The 20,500-nt window shown below is 43.5% G+C and overlaps 1 protein-coding gene across 2 annotated transcripts in view; it reads left to right on the forward strand.

Annotated features, from left to right (window-relative positions):
- taok3a (TAO kinase 3a) overlaps positions 1 to 20,500 on the forward strand; it is a 62,640-nt gene that overhangs the window by 18,123 nt on the left and 24,017 nt on the right. For both annotated transcript variants that reach the window (XM_076025801.1, XM_076025802.1), the window contains exons 2-11: positions 4,066 to 4,185; positions 8,689 to 8,934; positions 11,169 to 11,240; positions 11,425 to 11,526; positions 11,683 to 11,728; positions 14,313 to 14,409; positions 15,021 to 15,134; positions 15,276 to 15,367; positions 15,491 to 15,584; positions 19,937 to 20,018. In XM_076025801.1, the coding sequence (XP_075881916.1) occupies positions 8,803 to 8,934; positions 11,169 to 11,240; positions 11,425 to 11,526; positions 11,683 to 11,728; positions 14,313 to 14,409; positions 15,021 to 15,134; positions 15,276 to 15,367; positions 15,491 to 15,584; positions 19,937 to 20,018 (831 nt within the window). In that variant the 5' untranslated portion in view covers positions 4,066 to 4,185; positions 8,689 to 8,802. The remainder of the gene's footprint in view (positions 1 to 4,065; positions 4,186 to 8,688; positions 8,935 to 11,168; positions 11,241 to 11,424; positions 11,527 to 11,682; positions 11,729 to 14,312; positions 14,410 to 15,020; positions 15,135 to 15,275; positions 15,368 to 15,490; positions 15,585 to 19,936; positions 20,019 to 20,500) is intronic.

A 20,500-nucleotide genomic window follows, 5' to 3' on the forward strand; every position in this document is an offset into this window, starting at 1 on the left:
CCCTCTGAGTGCCCAGGCTGCCTCTTGACACAGTTACAGCGAGGGAGAGAGAGAGGCAGATTCTGTAAAGGTCAGAAGATCCGTCAGTCAGAACAACAGAGTGATGGCAGTCACTCTTGATCGTCGACGTTCGCTAAATCGTGTGGATGGGGTTTCTGGGAAGATCTGAAGTGTGCAGGCCAGAGCAGTTGAAGGAACGTTGTCTCCATTAGGGGTGTGGGAAAGAATCGACTCCAATTCAAATCGCGATTCTTACGTTGTTCGATTCATTATCGATTCTCATTTACAAACAAATCGATTTTCTTCCCCCCAGCTCCCGGCAATGTGTATGTGCCTTCTGGGCTGCCGTAGGAATTGCGCAATAAACAGCGTGTTGTTGTGTTTCCGGTTTCCGCTAAAAAGGAGGGGGAAGAAAAAGAAACTGAGTCGCCACACATGAAACCATTGGCTTGCAGACTTTGCATGTCTGGCCAAAAATGTGTTTTTTCCTTAATAACTCAAAATGCATTGATTTTAAGTCCCATAAATGTTTTAAAGTTGAATATGAAGTTGGGTATTGCGGATATTTTGGTACCAATTATATGTCTGTTTCTATTACAGTTCTTGAGATACAGCATATATATACTTGTACAGACTCAGGAGAGCAAGACATTTGTAACATTGATTGTTATTAAGTGAATATGGTAATATGAAAATATTATTTTCACAATATTTTATTTTCATTAGGGTTATAACATAACATTCTAAAACCAAGATGGGGTACAATATGGCTGCCATTGACTTTAAGTAATCATAGCGGCAGCTGACTGTCTCAAGCTCTAAAAGACCTTGGCAACCCATTCCAGGAAGACAGTAGAGACCTGTATTCGCTTGACACCAAAGTCATTGCTTACCCCGACTCTGTAGAAATTCTGCAGTCTCACTTGGAGAGAGGTCAGACAAAATTTCTGGGGTTTTCACAGGCTGTGGGAAACAATCCATCCTTTTTCTATGAGCCAATCAAGAAGAACAAAGCTGACTTCTTCAGACAGGACTCTTCTTCTGCTGAACCCTCAAAGCAGAGGCTTTTCAAGGAGGACTGTCAGCTGTTCTCAAAGCTTTTCATCTCTTGTCAGGGCTAAGAGTGTGACCTGCAGGAGTTATGTCAGCATGAGAAGCAGTCCTTCCCTGCTGCATTGAGCAAGGGTGGAAGACTGTACTCCTGCCAGAAGTCTGAGCTGACCTCTATCCTTGAGACTTATGTCCCACCAGTTGAGAAGGAACTCAACTGGTGGCAGACGTTCTCATTGTAGATTGGTCAGCTTTGGTCCATGCCCTGCCACCAAAAAGATCCAAGACATTTGAGGACTATGCAGCTCTCAACTTCCTACCAGTGATATACATGTACTCCAGCAAGTACACAATGAAGCATTTGGTCTTTGATGTGTACAGCCCTTCAAGCCTTAAAGCTGAAACCAAGTCCAAACATGGCCAGGGGGTAAGGCGCAAGGTGACAAATAAGAACACCATTCCAATTAACTGGCATAAATTCCTGAGGCATAATGACAACAAGACAGAATTGTATCACTTTCTTGCCAACAAAGTTGCACAAATGTTTTCCCCAAATATGGTCATTGTGACAAATGCACCTGCTGTCCTCTGCGCTCATGGAACTGGTCTTGATGGACTGAAAAATTGCTCTCACCAGGAAGTGGACAGCCGCATATTTGTGCAAGCCAAACCTGCTCCAGAACATGGTAGCCAATCCATCATGATCAAGGCAAATGCCACAGATGTTCTCGTCTTAGCAGCACTAAGTGCCTTCACCGGTCTCCAAGAGGTTGGGCAGATGTAGGTTGCATTTGGGCAAGGTCAGAGCCTTCGCTGGATCGGTGTGCATGACACATTTCATTATGTTGGCCAGGAGAAGTTCAAAGGCATGCTATTCTTTTTCACACCGCGTCAGCCTTCCGCAACAAAGACAAGAAGACTGCTTGGCAGACATGGGACATATGTCCAGAGGCCTTGCCTGTATTCTCCAAACTGGGTGTTTACCCTCCCACGTTGGAGGTTTCCTACCTATACTGGAGGATTCTGGAGAAGTTTGGCATCCTAATGTATGACAGATCCAGCACAGCTGCTAATGTGGATGAGGCCAGGCTTGACATGTTCGCCACAAAGCAGAGGTCTTATGAGTCAATCCCACCAACCAGAGCAACTCTGCTCCAACACACCAGGCTGGTTATGTGTGGGCCCAGGCAATCCAGTGTCAGCCAGAAGCAGAGGACCCTGCAGAGTGGGAATGGCAGAAGGTTGGTGAGGAATGGCAGGTCTTCTGGATAGCCAAATCTCCAATAGCCAAGACTTGCGAACAGCTCACCAAATGTGGCTGCAAATGTGGCTTCTGTGGCAGGGGCAAGTGCTATAAACTTGATCTCTTGTGTACAGCTCAGTGCAGTTACAACTGTGAGGTGTAACTCATATCTACTGTATCTTACGAACCGCAATGGTTGCACATGGTACAACAAACATTTGCTTTTATCAACATCTAAATACTGTACTGAATTTATGATTACTTCAAGTAAAAACCAAAACCAAGATGCAGCCATCTTGGTTTTAGAATTGTCCGTCATAACCCTACTGAGAATAACAGGTTATGAAAATAACATTTTCACATAAACCATATTTACTTAACAACAATAAATTTTTCGCACTCCCGAGTCTGTACAAGTCTGTACATATGCTGTATCTCAAGAACCGTAATAGATACAGACATATACTTGGTAACAAAATATCCGCAAGACCCAACTTTATATTCAACTTTAATACATTTATGTGGCTTAAAATCAATGCATTTCAAGTTATAATGGAAAAAAACACATTTTTGGGCAGCTTGGATTTTGCGGCCGCCATCTTGGAATTTTGTGTGGCCAGGGTTATTTTTGAAAAGAGTGGGGTTTGAAGAGTATATGTACCAGATTTCACACCTCTATCACAAAGTGAACGATTCTGGCTATATATACAATTATCTGCTCCACTAAAGCCTACCTATTAATATTACAGTCACAGAAGTTTCATTACTGTAGTTTATTGTTCTGGTTACTGAGTGAGAAGTAACTGAGCGCCGGATTCAGACGTTTTGGTCTAGTTAAAGTTTGTGCACGCATGAATAAATTGGATAACATACTGTTGTCTTGGATTTACATTTGTGTGTTTACATTATTGCAATCAGTTGATAAAACATTGTATTTTACAATTATAAAAGCTTTTTACAAAAACCTACTACTCTGCTTTCATGTCACCTTTTGAATTGAGAATCGATTTGAATCGGAAAAATCGATTTGTAATGGAATCGATATTGAATCAAATTGTGGGACACCCAAAAATTTGCAGCCCTAGTCTCCATGTATGTGAGATGTTCCTCCTGTGTTCTGTGTGACTCTGCTCTACTCTGCTCTCCCCCGGCTGATCAAAGGAACCGTCGTTTGTGCCAACCCTGGATAATAACCAATAGCCCATTAAAGAGTATTTCATTGGCCGTTGACTCACTTCGCCATCTGCTCTTGTGGGGGGAAACTCACAACACTTGTGAGGACGGAGGAGCGACACCTTCCTCTTCTTTCTGTGTGTGTGTGTGTGTGTGTGTGTGTGTGTGTGTGTGTGTGTGTGTGTGTGTGTGTGTGTGTGTGTGTGTGTGCAACCACCTCCTTGTGCAAGGAGGTGGTTGGAATTTGTTTAAAATGGGCGGTGAACAACAAGGTGGCTGTCAGAATGCAGATCAAGAGTGAGGAAGAAGTGACTAAATGGGTGGCAAACTTTCTGTGTTGTTTGCAGAAGTCAAACAGCTACAATTAAAACACTAAGATATAATATCATGTAATAATAATAATATATAAAATCAGCTGATGAAGAGCAGGAATATATTAATGGACGATGACAGTTTAGCAACAGAGATATTTTGTAGATACAACAGTATCTTCTCCTACGAATGATTGTGATGCTCCAGTTGCATTTGTTTTTTTTGTTTTTTTATTGTTGTGTGTGTGTGTCTTTTTAGTGTTAATTCTTATTTTTTTCTTTCTGCAGGAACAGGTTGCGTCCAGTCATGAGGAAAGTCCGAAAGATTTCTGCTCTGGATCTACAATAAAACGGGAGAACGAGTGACGTAGAAGCTGCATTGAGGGACCCTGCACACGTTTCCTACAGGTGGCACTGTTAACATTGTCGTATTGTCTTTGTTGTCTTATTTAGGGATGCATGTATACGAATACCAGTATCAGGTATCAGTACTGGTAGGGGTGCCTGTACTGAGATTGAGAACTTTACCCGTACTAGTAAAATACGAGCCCATACTGCGACACCGATACCAATTGTATATGTATGTGTATGACAATTTAGCTAAATGTGTATTTGTACTGCAGTGAATCTTGTTCTAGAGAAACATGCTGTTGTTCAAATAACAGGACACCTGTGGAAAAAAAATAATCAAAATAATTCCATAATGTGTAATGACCTCATTAATTACTTGGTATCGGTGAGTACTGAAAAGCAAGTACTCGTACTTTACTGGTTCTGTAAAAAAAACAAAACATATATATCGTGTGTGCATCTGTATTTTGTATTGTTTTGTTTCATGGGCCACTCGAGCAGCCAACAATTGACAGTTGTAGTCGGTGGATTGTTCTCATCTCGTTGTCATCGTCGTTAATCGCAGCTTCCACCGCTGATCTGCGTGTGTTCTTTTTCTCCGCTGGTTCTACCTGCTGACTGGGAGCCTGCTGACCTCATGCTGCACAGAAAAAAAGCTCACTAGCCGCGTGTCACATGAAATCAGAGTCAGTTCCCTGCATCACGGCTCTCAGGCTGCTGCCTCCTCGTCCTCCAAACGTTGGATTTGTTTTTCAGCTGAATCACGGATAAATGGCTTCCTGGAGGAGAAATGAAAGACATCCTGGCGAAGGTGGCGGGATGAAATGTTTCGGATTCAACTCGGTTTGTTTTTGTCGATGGGAGAACTGGGAACTAGTCGTCGTCACTGGTTTGGCTGAACCTCCTGAGACCCCCTTCACATTTGGGTCCAGTTATCGGGGTCCCAGTCAGGAAAAGTCTGGCTACTGACTTCTTCAGACTTGGTGAAGTGATGATTGACAGGAACTGAATTTTGCTTCAACATTTGGAACAGTATATTTAAGGACTAGCTGAATCTGCCCAGTCCAGTCTGTCCAGTGTGAGTCCAGTCAGACTCCAGTCAGTCAGTTCATTCTGAGTCAAGTCTGCCCAGTTTGTCCAGTCAGTCAGTCCAGTTGACTATCATGAGACTGTAGCATAAAACTGCTTTAGATCTTCAGTTCACTGGAGAGACAATAATGTAATTGCATGACTTTTTATTGTTGTTGTTGTTGTTGTTGCACCATTAGAATTTCACTCAGAGTTTGTGGGGTCACGTGAAGGTTGTCATGTGTGATTTTAACGCCTGCTGTGTGTTTGTGTAAATCCTCGGTCGGTGCTCGGCGAGGATTTGAAGGAGTCGCTCGGCTCTCACCGCTCACTGCCTCCTAGTGGTGCTGGCTGGGATGACGCTAAGCGCCCTGCCCCCCTACTGTGTGTGTGTGTGTGTGTGTGTGTGTGTGTGTGTGTGTGTGTGTGTGTGTGTGTGTGTGTGTGAGAGACACACACGCCTTCACGCACACAAACTACACACAGCCTCCTCCTCCGTTATGTCACCACGGCACTCAAGCCCACCAACGTGACGTCACTCTTATTTCTCAGCTCACACTCAAGCAGATTTGTTGCCTCTTTTTGTATTTTTTTTTTCCCTGCGTCGTTTCTGATGAGAGCCTCTGATTTTAATCCCAGTAAGAATTCCCACAGTCTGCCTAATTCCTGTTCCTGCCTAAAGCCGGCAGGGAGGCGAGCAAGCTGCTAAAGCCCGTTGCTATGCGCACACACACACACACACACACTCGCGCACGCACGCATGCACACACACGCACACAGAAACACACACACATATGGACGCCTGCGTGCTGTCACAGACGTGATTATGTGTCTGCTGCTGCTGCTGCTGCTGCTGCTTATAACTAAACTCTGAAGACTGTCAGCCAACAGAAGTTCCTGGTTGATGCAGCAGCGACTCCATTCAGTCAAAGTCACCTCTGCTGTCAACTATAAACACATCCCCATCATCATCGTAATAATAACGTTGATGACGACATGTTTAGGGATTTGTTGTTTTTTTTATTTGTTTTGCCTTCATTCACACCCTTTACAGCACTCTAGTTTTTTTCTTGAATATTCAGCTACGTGTGGAAAGCTTAATGCGGCACTTAGTCTAACAGTGTGTGTGTGTGTGTGTGTGTGTGTGTGTGTGTGTGTGTGTGTGTGTGTGTGTGTGTGTGTGTGTGTGTGTGTTGAACTGTGCCCCACATGTACACATGTGTTCTTGTGCAGGTTTATCTGCTGATTCTGTCCGTTTTGTTTAATGTTGTGAAATGCCGTAAATATTTTTGCTGAATGTATTTTTTTCTTTTCTTTTTTCTTTTTTTTCCTCTGCCGTTAGTGTTCTGACTTATGACTCACTTTTTTTAAACATCTTGTTTATGATCAGCCAGAAAACGGGGAGTCCTGTTGTGTCACTCGCTCGCTCACTATAAGACGACCTCTACATATCATGTGTTTCATGTGTTCTGTGCTGTCAGGTGGTTTTGCGTGATAATCTGCCAGGATCTCCGCGTCATCATCTCATTTGCTCATTCAGACCCCCCAGCCCCACCCCCCACCGCCGCCCCTGACTCTGACACGCTCATGCACACCTGCACATGAGTGAAGCATGCCTGCAGTGCCATGTGGTCGTGCACATGTTGCAAAGAATTTGCACCCACTAAATGTTTAATCTGTCTCAGACTTTTGCCTAATCAGCTTTCTCTCTCTCTCTTGCCACAATTCCACTCGTGGCCGTACACAGTAACACACACACACACACACACACACACACACACCCACACACACACACACAAACACACGCACTCTCACACACACACACACACTCTCTAGTGGATAAACATGTTGAAATGTCCAACTAGCCTGTTAGTAACAGGTTTATACCAAACACCCTGGTGTTACAACCTGTTGTTGGCGCGTTGCATCACTTTACACTCCAAGGAGTGTAAAGTGCTTGGAACGAGGTGTGTGTGTGTGTGTGTGTGTGTGTGTGTGTGTGTGTGTGTGTGTGTGTGTGTGTGTGTGTGTGTGTGTGTGTGTGTGTGTGTGTGTGTGTGTGTGTGTGTGTGTGTGAGAGACGCTTTTAAAAGATTGTGTGCGTGTATCAGCATGTGAGCCGAGAGGACATGACTTTTCCTTTAAGGGTGATCTATTTGAAGTGCAACTGTTGGTCGGGGTCCCTTTAAGAGAAAAGGGTCACTGCGATGCTGATGGTCAGTGTCTGTGTCTTGGCCTCAGAGCCTCACTGACTGCATCTGGCCAATAGAGAGAACAATAGAAGGGGCGTGAGTGTGTGCAGCGAAGGTAATGAGAGCAGGGTGTTGTGTTGGAGATGCAGCTGTGTGATATGAAATTTTAGTGTTGCTGTTGCGTCTGTCTGATTCAACTGGTACACATGAGAGTGACTCCGCTTCAGCTGTGTGTGCGTGAGCCCGCTCTGATCAAGATCACCAATGATCTCCTCATCGCTGCAGACTCCGGTAAAATCAGCAACCTCATCCTCCTTGACCTCTCCGCTGCCTTCGACACAGTTTGCCACACCATCCTCCTCAAACGCCTTTCTGACCCACTCGGATCTCCGGCTCTGCATTGGCATGGTTTCAATCTTACCTCGCAAGCAGAACCCAGTTTGTCACCCTCCACGGCTCCCCCGCCCCTGTCAAACACGGCGTCCCTCAGGGCTCCATGCTTGGTCTCACTCTCTTTACCACCTACCTGCTCCCCCTCTCCTAGATCATATGCCACCATGGTCTCAGCTTACACTGCTACGCTGACGATATCCAGCTTTATCTCAGCACCTCACCATCCTCCCAACTCCCCTCACTGTCTCTGGTCAACTGCCTCCATGCCATAAAAACCTGGATGACAAACAACCTACTCAAACTTAAAAGCAGTAAGACTGAGCTCATGGTTGTGGCCCCCAAGCCACTGCTCCAGAAGGTTGGAGATCTTCTCATTACTGTTGACGGCTGTTCCATCAGCTGCAACTTGGGCGTTATCTTTGACCCCACCCTCTCCTTCCAGTCCCACGTCAAGTCCATCACCAAATCTGCTTTCCATCACCTCAAAAACATTTCCCGTCTCCGTCCCTCACTGTCCGACTCTGTTGCAGAGACGCTTATCCACATCCCATTTTATCACATCCCGGCTGGACTCTGAATTCCGTAACTGAAAACTCACCTTTTCTCCTTGGCTTTTCCACATGAATGTTTAGTTTTTGTTTGTCTGTTTGTAAAGCGACCTTGGGTTCCTTGAAAGGAGCTATATAAATCGAAGTTATTATTATTAGTATTGGTAGTAGTAGTCGTACTAGTAGTAGTACTATGGGTATTAGTATTGTGTGTGCACACATGCGTGGGGACAGCAGGACCAGACACGAGCTTCTTTTCTTTTTTTTTTGCTGCTTCATCACTGATTTTGTTTTCACACAAATGTTGAAGATAATTCTCATCTCGTGTTTGTCATCGTCATTGTTCTTCCGTGTCCCAGGACGAGGTGGTCAATGCCAGGCCTGCGCTGGATGTCTGGCGGTGGTAGCAGCAGCAGCAGCAGCAGTGTCTGTGAGAGCGCCCCTTCTGGCGCTCGGCCCATGTCCATCCCATAATGCCGTCATCCACGCGGAAGGGGGTCCCCAAGGACCCCGAGGTGGCCGACCTCTTCTTCAAGGATGACCCTGAGGATGTCTTCTGCGATCTGCACGAGATTGGTCACGGCAGCTTTGGTGCTGTCTACTTTGTGAGTCTGTGTTTTGTTTTTTTCTCATTGCGTTACCACGTTTTAGCGAGGACTATTGTGGAGAGTGGCTATAATTTTCCAGTGTCTCTGATTGTAAAAATAAGAATAATAATTGGAATGCCTTTATTGATTCAACATTGGGGAAATTTGCATAGTTACAGCAAAGAGACCAATTAAAAGAGTGCTAAAAGTAAATTAAAAATAAATAAATAAAGTGTATGTATATATATATATATATATATATATATATATACATATATATATATATATACATATATATATATATATACATATATATATATATATATATATATATATATATATATATATATATATATATATATATATATATATATATATATATATATATATATATATGTTTATCTCAGAGTTCCTTATTAAGCCCGTCGGCCCTTTGATTCCAAAGCTGCAGGAAGTCTGAGTAAAACATGGCTCCTTCTTGTTCTTATCCCTCGCCCCCTCTCTCTCCCTCTGACCTAAGACAGTTTTCTCTCTCTCTCTGTCTCTCTCTCTCTCTCTCTCTCTCTCTCTCTCTCTCTCTCACACACACGCCCCACTACATCACTAGTAGCCCGGCGACCTTGTCCGTCTGCCTAACAGGCTCACATGTGTATCTAAATCTGGCCCTGATGCCACTGCCGTGTTCACTGACACACTTTTGTACTCGACAGCACGGCAGACACACTGCTAGCAGTAGCTGCTAACAGTAGCTGCTAGCAGTAACTGCAGATTTTGACAAATTGAATATTTAAAACTGAAAAGAAAATGGCTGGTTTGCCGTAAGGTAATACAATAGTGAATGTAGCTGCTACAGTACAATAGCAGCTGGACTGAAAATCATGATCAGTGACCTGATATAGATTTTTTTCTTTTTTTTTGCATAATGTTTATGTCTCTCCCTCCGCCCCCCACCCTTTTTTGAGAATAATATTTTCCTGCAGTCTGCAGTCCAGCAGCAACGCTGTAATTAATATCTGTCAATTCATCAGCTTGTGTTTGAGTAGGGACCTGAGTAGAGTTGCTGCTACGCTTATAATGGCTCAAATAAAGTCCAAAAGAGACACCCACTTTGGTTTTACATTCAAAGATACTGGAGCCAGTCAGTTTCTTGTTTGAGTTTCTGTTGTTGAGGCCTTTGTGACCCAACAGCCCCCCCACACAAGTTTATTAACTCACAGTGTTAAAAGCGGACGAATGATCAATCAGTCTTTAACGCTAATATGAGTTTAGCTGCATGAATAAAAGAAAAGGCCTAGTAGCCATCACTGCACGTGTCTATATATACTGTATATACGCGTGGCAACTCTCAAGGCTGTTACTGAACATACGCGCAAACTTCAAGATGTCTTTCTAATTGTGTGTTCGTTCATAATTAATTGATGCAAAGGCTAAAGAGCAGCTCCATTATAAAGCAGCGGAAGGGGAATTTCCCCTGTGCTCATTGTGCACGTCCATCACACGCTATCCTGCACGGGCTGACGGGTAATCAGTGATCAACAAAAGAGAGAATAAGAATCCCACTGGGACTCTACTATAGCTTGTCTTTAATGTAGTTCAATTGGAACCTTTAAATGAAATTCCCATTTATTTGTAATTGGGGTGAAGCTCCGTTCAGGCCCGAAGCTCAGCTGCAGCGTCTTTGTCCATGATACCGAATGCAAACGTTAATAATGAAGCTGTAGATGAGGCTCAGCTGCTGGACAGGTCCTGTTCATTTGGCTGTCTGCTCATGGAGTTTAGTGACAGGAGACAGAAGGTTCAAAACAGGTCACATTTGTAGCAACATTTACCCGGCCTGTGTTTCCCATGAACGGTGCACATCTTTAGCCTGTGGATGTGTGCTGATAAAAAATACACAGGTGTGGTAAGTTTAGTGATGTCACAAAGGGCACTGATACCTCATGGATCTCTTCCAGTTTTATCACAGACAACCCAACCCTGGCCAGTGGTGGATGTTTGGAGTTCAGGAGAGTTTTTTTTGTTAGTAATAATGCTCTCATGAAGTTTGCATTAAATCTATCATGACCAACTCTGGATGCATCTCAATAAGACACGCCTCATGTTCAATAACGATCATAAACAATAAAGTTAGTTATTAACTGATATTGAATGATATAACGCACAGTGAGACCGACCAGTTGTTTCTTTTCTAGATCAAAGGTTTCATTTTGGTGTACAGAAACTCTGGCTCAGTCCACCATTTCTGTCCGCAGGCTCGCAATTCCTACTCCAACGAGGTGGTGGCCATTAAAAAGATGTCTTACACTGGCAAGCAGACTGCTGAGGTGAGGTCGGCCAATACACACACACACACACACACACACACACACACACACACACACACACACCTAACCAGAACCACACCACCTCTGAACGCATCTCATCATCTCTTGTGTGTGTGTGTGTGTGTGTGTGTGTGTGTGTGTGTGTGTGTGTGTGTGTGTGTGTGTGTGTGTGTGTGTGTGGCAGAAGTGGCAGGACATCATCAAAGAGGTGAAGTTTTTGGGACAGCTGCGACACCCAAACACCATTGAATACAAAGGTTGCTACTTAAAGGACAACACTGCCTGGGTCAGTAGTTATAGTATTTTATAGTAGTATCACATTTTAAGCTACATCATCTGAAATACAATTATGCAAAATCCCACCTCACAGTTTCTGACTTTTCCCACCTTGTTGTTGTCCACTCGTCCTACTACTGGTGTGTGACCGACTGGGCTGTTTCAGCTGGTGATGGAGTACTGCCTGGGCTCTGCATCAGACCTACTAGAGGGTGAGTCTATTTTATTTTGCATGCTAACTTCTTACGCTCCCTTCAAGTGATTCCATCGTCGTTTCCATGTGGCCAAAGGAAGCTACGCCCACCCAAGCGACAGAGTCAATCCCAGAGGCTCTTTGTGGCGAAGCAGGTTCAGATGTTCAGATGAAGACACGTTTGGTGGCCACACACAATCAGCTGCTGCGTGTCCCTAAACACTCGCTTAAAACTAGAAAAAAAATGTGACATCACATCAGTTTCTGAACCAGGCAGCTCTGGATACATTTTCATATTCACCAAATTGAACCACTCAACAGCAAAACAGAGAAAACCTACAGCAAACCTCCCCATATAATTAAACACACAAACTACAATTATTGTCACTTACCTCTAAATCTATGGAAGGTCCCAAACTTCATCAAGACTCTTGACTCTTTTATGTCACACTACACATTTTATGTCACATTTTTCACATCCTCCTTCGTGTGAAGCCCTGCTGACCCGACTGGATGTGTTATTGACATGTTCTTTCAGGATCTTTGGGCACCATGAAGGTGCAGAATAGTGACTACATAAAGTGGGGCAAAAAAGTATTCGCCAGCAACCGATTCTGAAAGTTGTCTCACTTAAAAAGATGAGAGAGGTCTGAAATGTTCATCATAGGTACACTTCAACTGTAAGAGACGGAATGTAAAAGAAAATCAGGAAGTCACATTGTATGATATTAAAATTATGTATTTTAAATAATGGTGCAAAAAAATAAATATTTAGCACCTACACACAAGTAAGAATTCTGGCCAGACCTCTTACTACTTCATTAAGAAGCTCCTCTATCCTCTACTCATATCAGTCCACATCCTTAAACAGTCAGACTGCAACTCTCCACCATGGCCAACACCAAAGGGCTGTCTAAGGCACCAGGGACAATATTGTACACCTGCACAAGACTGGGAAGAGCCAATCTACAATAGACAAGCAGCATGGTGAGAAGAGATCAACTGTTGGAGCAATTATTAGAAAATGGAATAAATACAAGATCACTGACAATCTCCCTCGACCTGGGGCTCCATGCAAGATCTCACCTCGTGGGGTAAAATGATCTTGAGAACGGTGAGGAAACAGCCCAGATCTACACAGGGGGAACAATGACCTGAAGAGACCTGGGACCACGGTAACATAGGTTACTATTAGTAACACACTACGTCGTCATGGATTAAAATCCTGCAGTGCTCCAAATGTCCCCCTGCTTAAGCCAGCACATGTCCAGGCCCGTCTAAAGTTTGCCAGAGACTATTTAGATGATCCAGGGGAGGATTGTAAGAATGTCATGTGGTCAGGTGAGACCAACATGGAAGTCTTTGGTATAAAACGCCACTTGCCGTGTTTGGAGGGGGAAGAATGCTCAGTTTTATCCCAAGAACACCATGCACACTGTGAAGCATGGGGATGGAAACATTATGCTTTGAGGCTGCTTTTCTGCAAAGGGGGCAGGACGACTGATCCGTATGAAGGAAAGGATGAATGGGGCCATGTATTGTGAGATTTTGGGCAAACACCTCCTTCCATCAGTGACAGCATTGAGGATGAAACGTGACCAGATCTTCCAACATGACAATGATCCCAAACACACCGCCTGGGCAACGAAGGAGTGGCTACATAAAAAGCATTTCAAGGTTCTGGAGTGGCCTAGCCAGTCTGCGGACCTCAACCCAACAGAGAATCTGAGAAGGAGTTGAAAGTCTGCGTTGCCCAGCAACAGCCCCAAACCATCACAGCTCTTGAGAAGATCTGCATGGAAGAATGGGCCAAAATACCAGCTACAGTGTGTGCACACCTGGTGAAGACCCACAGAAAACGTTTGACCCCAACCGACCTAACCCAACCAGGGTTACATTACAAAGTATTGAGGTGAACTTTTGTTTTTCACCATTATACAAATACATTCTTTGAAAATCATATGTGATTTCATATGTGAATCAATGTGATTTCCTGGATTTTTTTTTACCGCATGTCTCATGTCATGTCTCATGCCGCATGTCATTACAGTTGAAGTGTACCTATGATGAACATTACCTCTCCTCTTTTTAAGTGGGACAACTCGCAGAATTGGTGGCTGCTAAATAGTTTTATTTTCCCACTGTAAATGCAGCAAAGCTTTCATTCACCACCTCTGCATGTACTAACCACTGCTGATGTACACACACACACACACACACACACACTGGTAACTGCCGGCCCTGACCTGTTTCTCGAATTCTCACCTTTATGAAATTCTTTAGTCACGGCTCCTCTCTGACCTTTTGCCTTTGCGCAGTATTTGAGCTGTGATGACCCTGGAGCAGCCAGATAAGAAGCTCTAATCAGCCCTGTTTCACCTTGCTTTTCACAAAGGAGACCATATTTAACTGTTTATGATGAGCCACTCGTTGATGTTTTACTTCCAGGGATTTTGATGACAACCGAGTTTTAGCATGAGCTCTGTTCGTCGTAATCTCGTGTGTTTTTAGAAGTCATTGTAAGTTTGTTTGTTTTTTTGTAATACAATGAGAGTCTTCAGAGAATTTCCCTCATGCTCCAATTTTACTGATTTCTCCTCTAGTTCATAAGAAACCACTCCAAGAGATGGAAATTGCTGCCATTACCCATGGTGCCTTGCTAGGACTGGCTTACCTACATTCCCATAATATGATTCATAGGTAAGACTGTTTCTGCTATGCGACAGTGTGATCAGATGGCAACAGTAAATGGTGTGTCAGGGTCGTTTTCCACTTTTTGAAGTGGTTCATTTGTAAGATCTCTTATCGGTGACTAGCTCAGTGGTTTAGTGGTAGAGTGTCCGCCCTGACACTTGTCGGTTGTGGGTTCGATCCCCGGCTGGGTCATATCAAAGACTGTAAAAATAGTACCCATTGCTTCCCTGCTTGGCACTCAGTATTCGGGATTGGAATTGGGGGGGTTAGATCACCCAATGATCTAAGCAGTGGGTTCCCGCTCCCTCAGGGGATGGGTCAAATGCGGAGAACAAATTTTGCGTCCTTCAGGATGTGACAATCACTGGGGCTTTAACTTGTAACTTTAAATCCAACACCAGGGTTGTACAAATGCCATTGCACTTCTCTGTTCAGCCACAAGTCACGTGAATAAATGAAACCCATACATTAAACTTCATTGCCAGCATGCAGGAAAAAGCACAATGCAAAAAAAACCACAAGATATATTTTAAAATTTTTGAGGTGATGTTGTGTTTCTCCTGGCGTTTGTCCCCACAGTTCTCTCATGTGATTGTCTCTGTTGTGTTTACACCCAGAGATGTGAAAGCTGGTAACATCCTGCTGACTGAGCTGGGTCAGGTCAAACTGGCCGACTTTGGCTCCGCCTCCATTGCCTCGCCTGCCAACTCTTTTGTGGGAACACCTTACTGGTCGGTGTCCACCAACTCTTTTGGAGAAAATGTCAAATCTTAAAATGTCATTTATTATCATTATTATCATTATTATTATTATTATTGTATTTTTAATAATGTAACCCCAGCTGTGCATAATTTTCTGTGTGCGTCTGTCAGGATGGCTCCAGAAGTGATCCTGGCCATGGACGAGGGTCAGTACGAGGGCAAGGTGGACATCTGGTCCCTGGGGATCACCTGCATCGAACTGGGTGAGTTGATACCTCAGTGGGGACCAGTAGGGCGGCGCTCATGGATTCCTGACTGAGGGGCAGAGCTTGTTGTCCAATGTTCCAACTTTGAGCTCTAATTTATGTGTCTTGTCTTGTCTCTAGCGGAGCGTAAACCTCCATTATTCAACATGAACGCCATGAGTGCCTTATATCACATCGCACAAAACGACTCCCCCACGCTACAGTCCAACGAGTGGTGAGTGGCAAGAAACAATACCAGAACCATCTGACGGAAACATCTCATCTTATGACTCAAGTCTTGCTACTTGAAAAATGAACAATCTCTTCCGAATATGATTTGACTGAACCAACAGGAAAGTTGTTGAACAGTCTGGATCACGTTGTTGACCCTTGTCACAGTGAGTCGACCGCGTGAAAGCGTGCGCGACCTCTGACCGCTGCGACATAGCCTTAAGTTTCTGATGTAATTACCTGTTAAACTGAACCTAAACTAAATGCTGTTTCCTTCAGGCCTGAGGGCTCCTTCTCACTGCAAGTAAAAGGCAGAAACAGAGAAAAAAAAAAGTCTTGTTTTTCTCCCAGTGACTCCCACTTCTGTGCTAACAACCATTTTCTTTGTATACAGACTTTTGCTGCCCTCAGCTCTTATGGCTATAACTTATGGCTATTTATGCTAATGGATTCTCAGGGGACTGTCTCTCCAGGCATCAAAAACAAAAAACAAAAACATTGAACAATTAAACTTAGGCAATGCCGCATCTTTACTACGTTTTTTATCAAAGGGAAACACGGGTTTTAATGAAGACTAGTGTCATTGGCTGTAATGTTTATTGAAAAGGATTTTGTCCTATTTCTTTGTTTAATCACACTTTTTAGACTGTAACATTTTTGAGCTCTTTAACGCTTGACAGAATACATTTGTTTTGTTGCATTTTTTTTGTATTGAAACACAGCTGCTTGTCTGTTGCCGCTGTCGGTTGCTTCAGGTTTTTTTGTTTAACATTTCCTAGTATAGTAATCATGCCAACGGATAACACTACCTGGAAAGATAACTTTGCTTTTTAGTATTTCAGTTTACGACATGCGACCAGGTTGTGCCAGCCAATAGCTGCTCTTGAAACTTATCAAACACCTGGTCACACCTGATAATTTGATGAAGCTATCCCACCCAAACCGTAGTATTTGCGTAGTTCAAAGCCAGTTTGTGGTCCAGTGAGTCTTCTGCAACCTGAGCCGAGCACTACTCCGTCTCTTCTGCCCAGTCTCTAAAAGTACATTCACTGTACACACACATCCACAGCACTGGTGGCAGGTGCGTGCAAAAGGACGAAACAAGAATCCTTCAGGCAAAAATTTTAAGCTTTGAGCGCGCAGTGAGGAACACCTGTTGTAAAATTAGCCATAAAATGGAGGAGGAGGGAGGAGCCCTGAGGCGTCGGCAGCTTCCTGCCAGATGAGGCCAGAAGACACGCCGACTCCTCAGCATAGCTTTAGCACGCGCGCGCACACAAAACACACACATATACACACACACGCTGGGAATGGCTGGATTTAGTCTAACTTCAGAAGCCTTATATACAGAAAGTGAATAAGCTTAATGTGGTGGACACGCTGAACCTATGAAAAATGAATCTAACATACATATACACATATACATATATGTATATATATATACATGTATGTGTATATATATATATATATATATATATATATACATGTATATGTATATAAAAATAAATAAATAAAATATATGTACAAATTATATATATATACATACATACATACATACATACATACATACATATACATATATATATATATATATATATATATATATATATATATATATATATATATATATATATATATATATATATATATATATATATATATATATATATATATCAATGTAGAAAATACGAATAAAAAAAAAAAAAGCCCTAAAAAAAACCTGCAGAGTGGTTTAGCATAAGTTCCCAACACGCACTTTGCGTTATGTGCGCTGTCTTATCCAAAGCTTATTTTTAGACCAGTGGCTCGGTGCGCCACAACTCCAGTGGCCTATATTTTTATTGCTCCACATACATAATCTGTACATGGTTGACTACATCCACACGTGGAGATTACACTGGATTGTTTGGGTTTGAACGTATCAATAACCTGAAACACCACTGAGACATGGGGAGAGATGATTTATCTTCATCATCACCATCACCACCATTATCATCACCATCACCACCATTATCATCACCACCACCATCATCACCACTATTATCACAATCATCACCATCACAATCATCACCACCATCATCACAATCATTATCATCACCACCATCATCACAATCATTATCATCACCACCATCATCACCTTCACTACCATCACCACCACCACCTTCACTACCATCACCACCACCACCTTCACTACCATCACCATCACCACCACCACCTTCACTACCATCATCATTATCATCACCATCACCACTCACCAACATCATCACCATCATTATCATCACCACCATCATCATCATCACTATCATCACCACCACCACCTTCACTACCATCATCATTATCATCACCACCACCACCTTCACTACCATCATCATTATCATCACCACCACCACCTTCACTACCATCATCACTATCATCACCACCACCACCTTCACTACCATCATTATTATCATCACCATCACCACTCACCAACATCATCACCATCATCACTATCATCACCACCACCACCTTCACTACCATCATCACTATCATCACCACCACCACCTTCACTACCATCATTATTATCATCACCATCACCACTCACCAACATCATCACCATCATCACTATCATCACCACCACCACCTTCACTACCATCATCATCATCATCACTATCATCACCACCATCACCTTCACTACCATCATCATCATCACCATCATCACTATCATCACCACCATCACCTTCACTACCATCATCATTATCACCATCATCACTCACCACCATCATCACCACCACCATCGTCATCATCACCACCACCTTCACTACCATCCTCATTATCATCACCATCATCACTCACCACCATCATCACCATCATTATCATCACCACCACGATCATCATCATCACCATCACCACCACCACCATCACTACCATCATCATTATCATCACCATCATCACTCACCACCATCATCATCATCATCATCATCACCATCATCACTATCATCACCACCACCACCTTCACTACCATCATCACTATCACCATCATCACTCACCACCATCATCACCACCACCATCGTCATCATCACCACCACCTTCACTACCATCCTCATTATCATCACCATCATCACTCACCACCATCATCACCATCATTATCATCACACCACGATCATCATCATCACCATCACCACCACCACCATCACTACCATCATCATTATCATCACCATCATCACTCACCACCATCATCATCATCACCATCACCATCATCACTATCATCACCACCACCACCTTCACTACCATCATCACTATCACCATCATCACTCACCACCATCGTCATCATCACCACCACCTTCACTACCATCCTCATTATCATCACCATCATCACTCACCACCATCATCACCATCATTATCATCACCACCACGATCATCATCATCACCATCACCACCACCACCATCATTATCATCACCATCATCACTCACCACCATCATCATCATCATCATCATCACCATCATCACTATCATCACCACCACCACCTTCACTACCATCCTCATTATCATCACCATCATCACTCACCACCATCATCACCATCATTATCATCACCACCACGATCATCATCATCACCATCACCACCACCACCATCATTATCATCACCATCATCACTCACCACCATCATCGTCATCATCATCACCATCATCACTATCATCACCACCACCACCTTCACTACCATCCTCATTATCATCACCATCATCACTCACCACCATCATCACCATCATTATCATCACCACCACGATCATCATCATCACCATCACCACCACCACCATCATTATCATCACCATCATCACTCACCACCATCATCATCATCATCATCACCATCATCACTATCATCACCACCACCACCTTCACTACCATCATCACTATCACCATCATCACTCACCACCATCATCACCACCACCATCGTCATCATCACCACCACCTTCACTACCATCCTCATTATCATCACCATCATCACTCACCACCATCATCACCATCATTATCATCACACCACGATCATCATCATCACCATCACCACCACCACCATCACTACCATCATCATTATCATCACCATCATCACTCACCACCATCATTATCATCACCATCACCATCATCATCATTACCATCATTACCACCACCTTCACTACCATCATCATTATCACCACCATCGTCACCTTCACCACTCACCACCATTATGACCATCATCACCACCATCATCATACTAGGCCTTCATCTTGTATAGACACCTGCTGTTGTGCTGGTGTGTTGTCTCTGCTGTGTCAGCCTGATTTGTGCTTCAAGTAGTCTGATTTGGTGATTTGGTTCATAAGTCCTGTGTCTCTGTCTGTGTCCAGGTCTGACACCTTCCGGAGCTTCGTCGACTACTGCCTACTGAAAATTCCTCAGGACAGACCATCATCGGGGGAGCTGCTACGAGTGAGTGGGCTTCCTGTGTAATCTCCTTCACTGTGACCTCACTTCCTGTCTCTGTCAGTACAAACCCCGAGCCACGCTGATGAGTCACCGCCGCCCACGGCTCCCCACCACGTAGCCACATGAATTGTGTCCTCTTCCTGCAGCTCCCCACCAAGAGCAGCTTATTTCTTCTCCCCACCGTTTTCTCTTTTTTTTTTTCTTTAATCTTTATTATTACTCCGCTTCCTCTTGTCGAGCTCAATGGCAGCAGTCCTGGAGGGCTTTACCGCTTTACAGCTGCACGTGTTTGCTGCTTGACACTGGTAGGATTATAGGACGGCTGGTGCTGCTGATGGGCTTTGAAAAGGTGAAGCACGCCGTTTATCTGTTGAACAGTATTTATTCACTGGGATTGAGAAGAATAGTTTAGAAAAATAAATGAGCAGATTTGATAGAAATTAGTCTTAAAGTGCCTGATTGGGTTTATTTGCTTTATTAAAAAA

This window comes from Nelusetta ayraudi, unplaced genomic scaffold (assembly GCF_046127955.1).
Source record: "Nelusetta ayraudi isolate G7.1 ecotype Tasmania unplaced genomic scaffold, CSIRO-AGI_Nayr_v1 ptg000018l, whole genome shotgun sequence".
Taxonomy (NCBI): domain Eukaryota; kingdom Metazoa; phylum Chordata; class Actinopteri; order Tetraodontiformes; family Monacanthidae; genus Nelusetta; species Nelusetta ayraudi.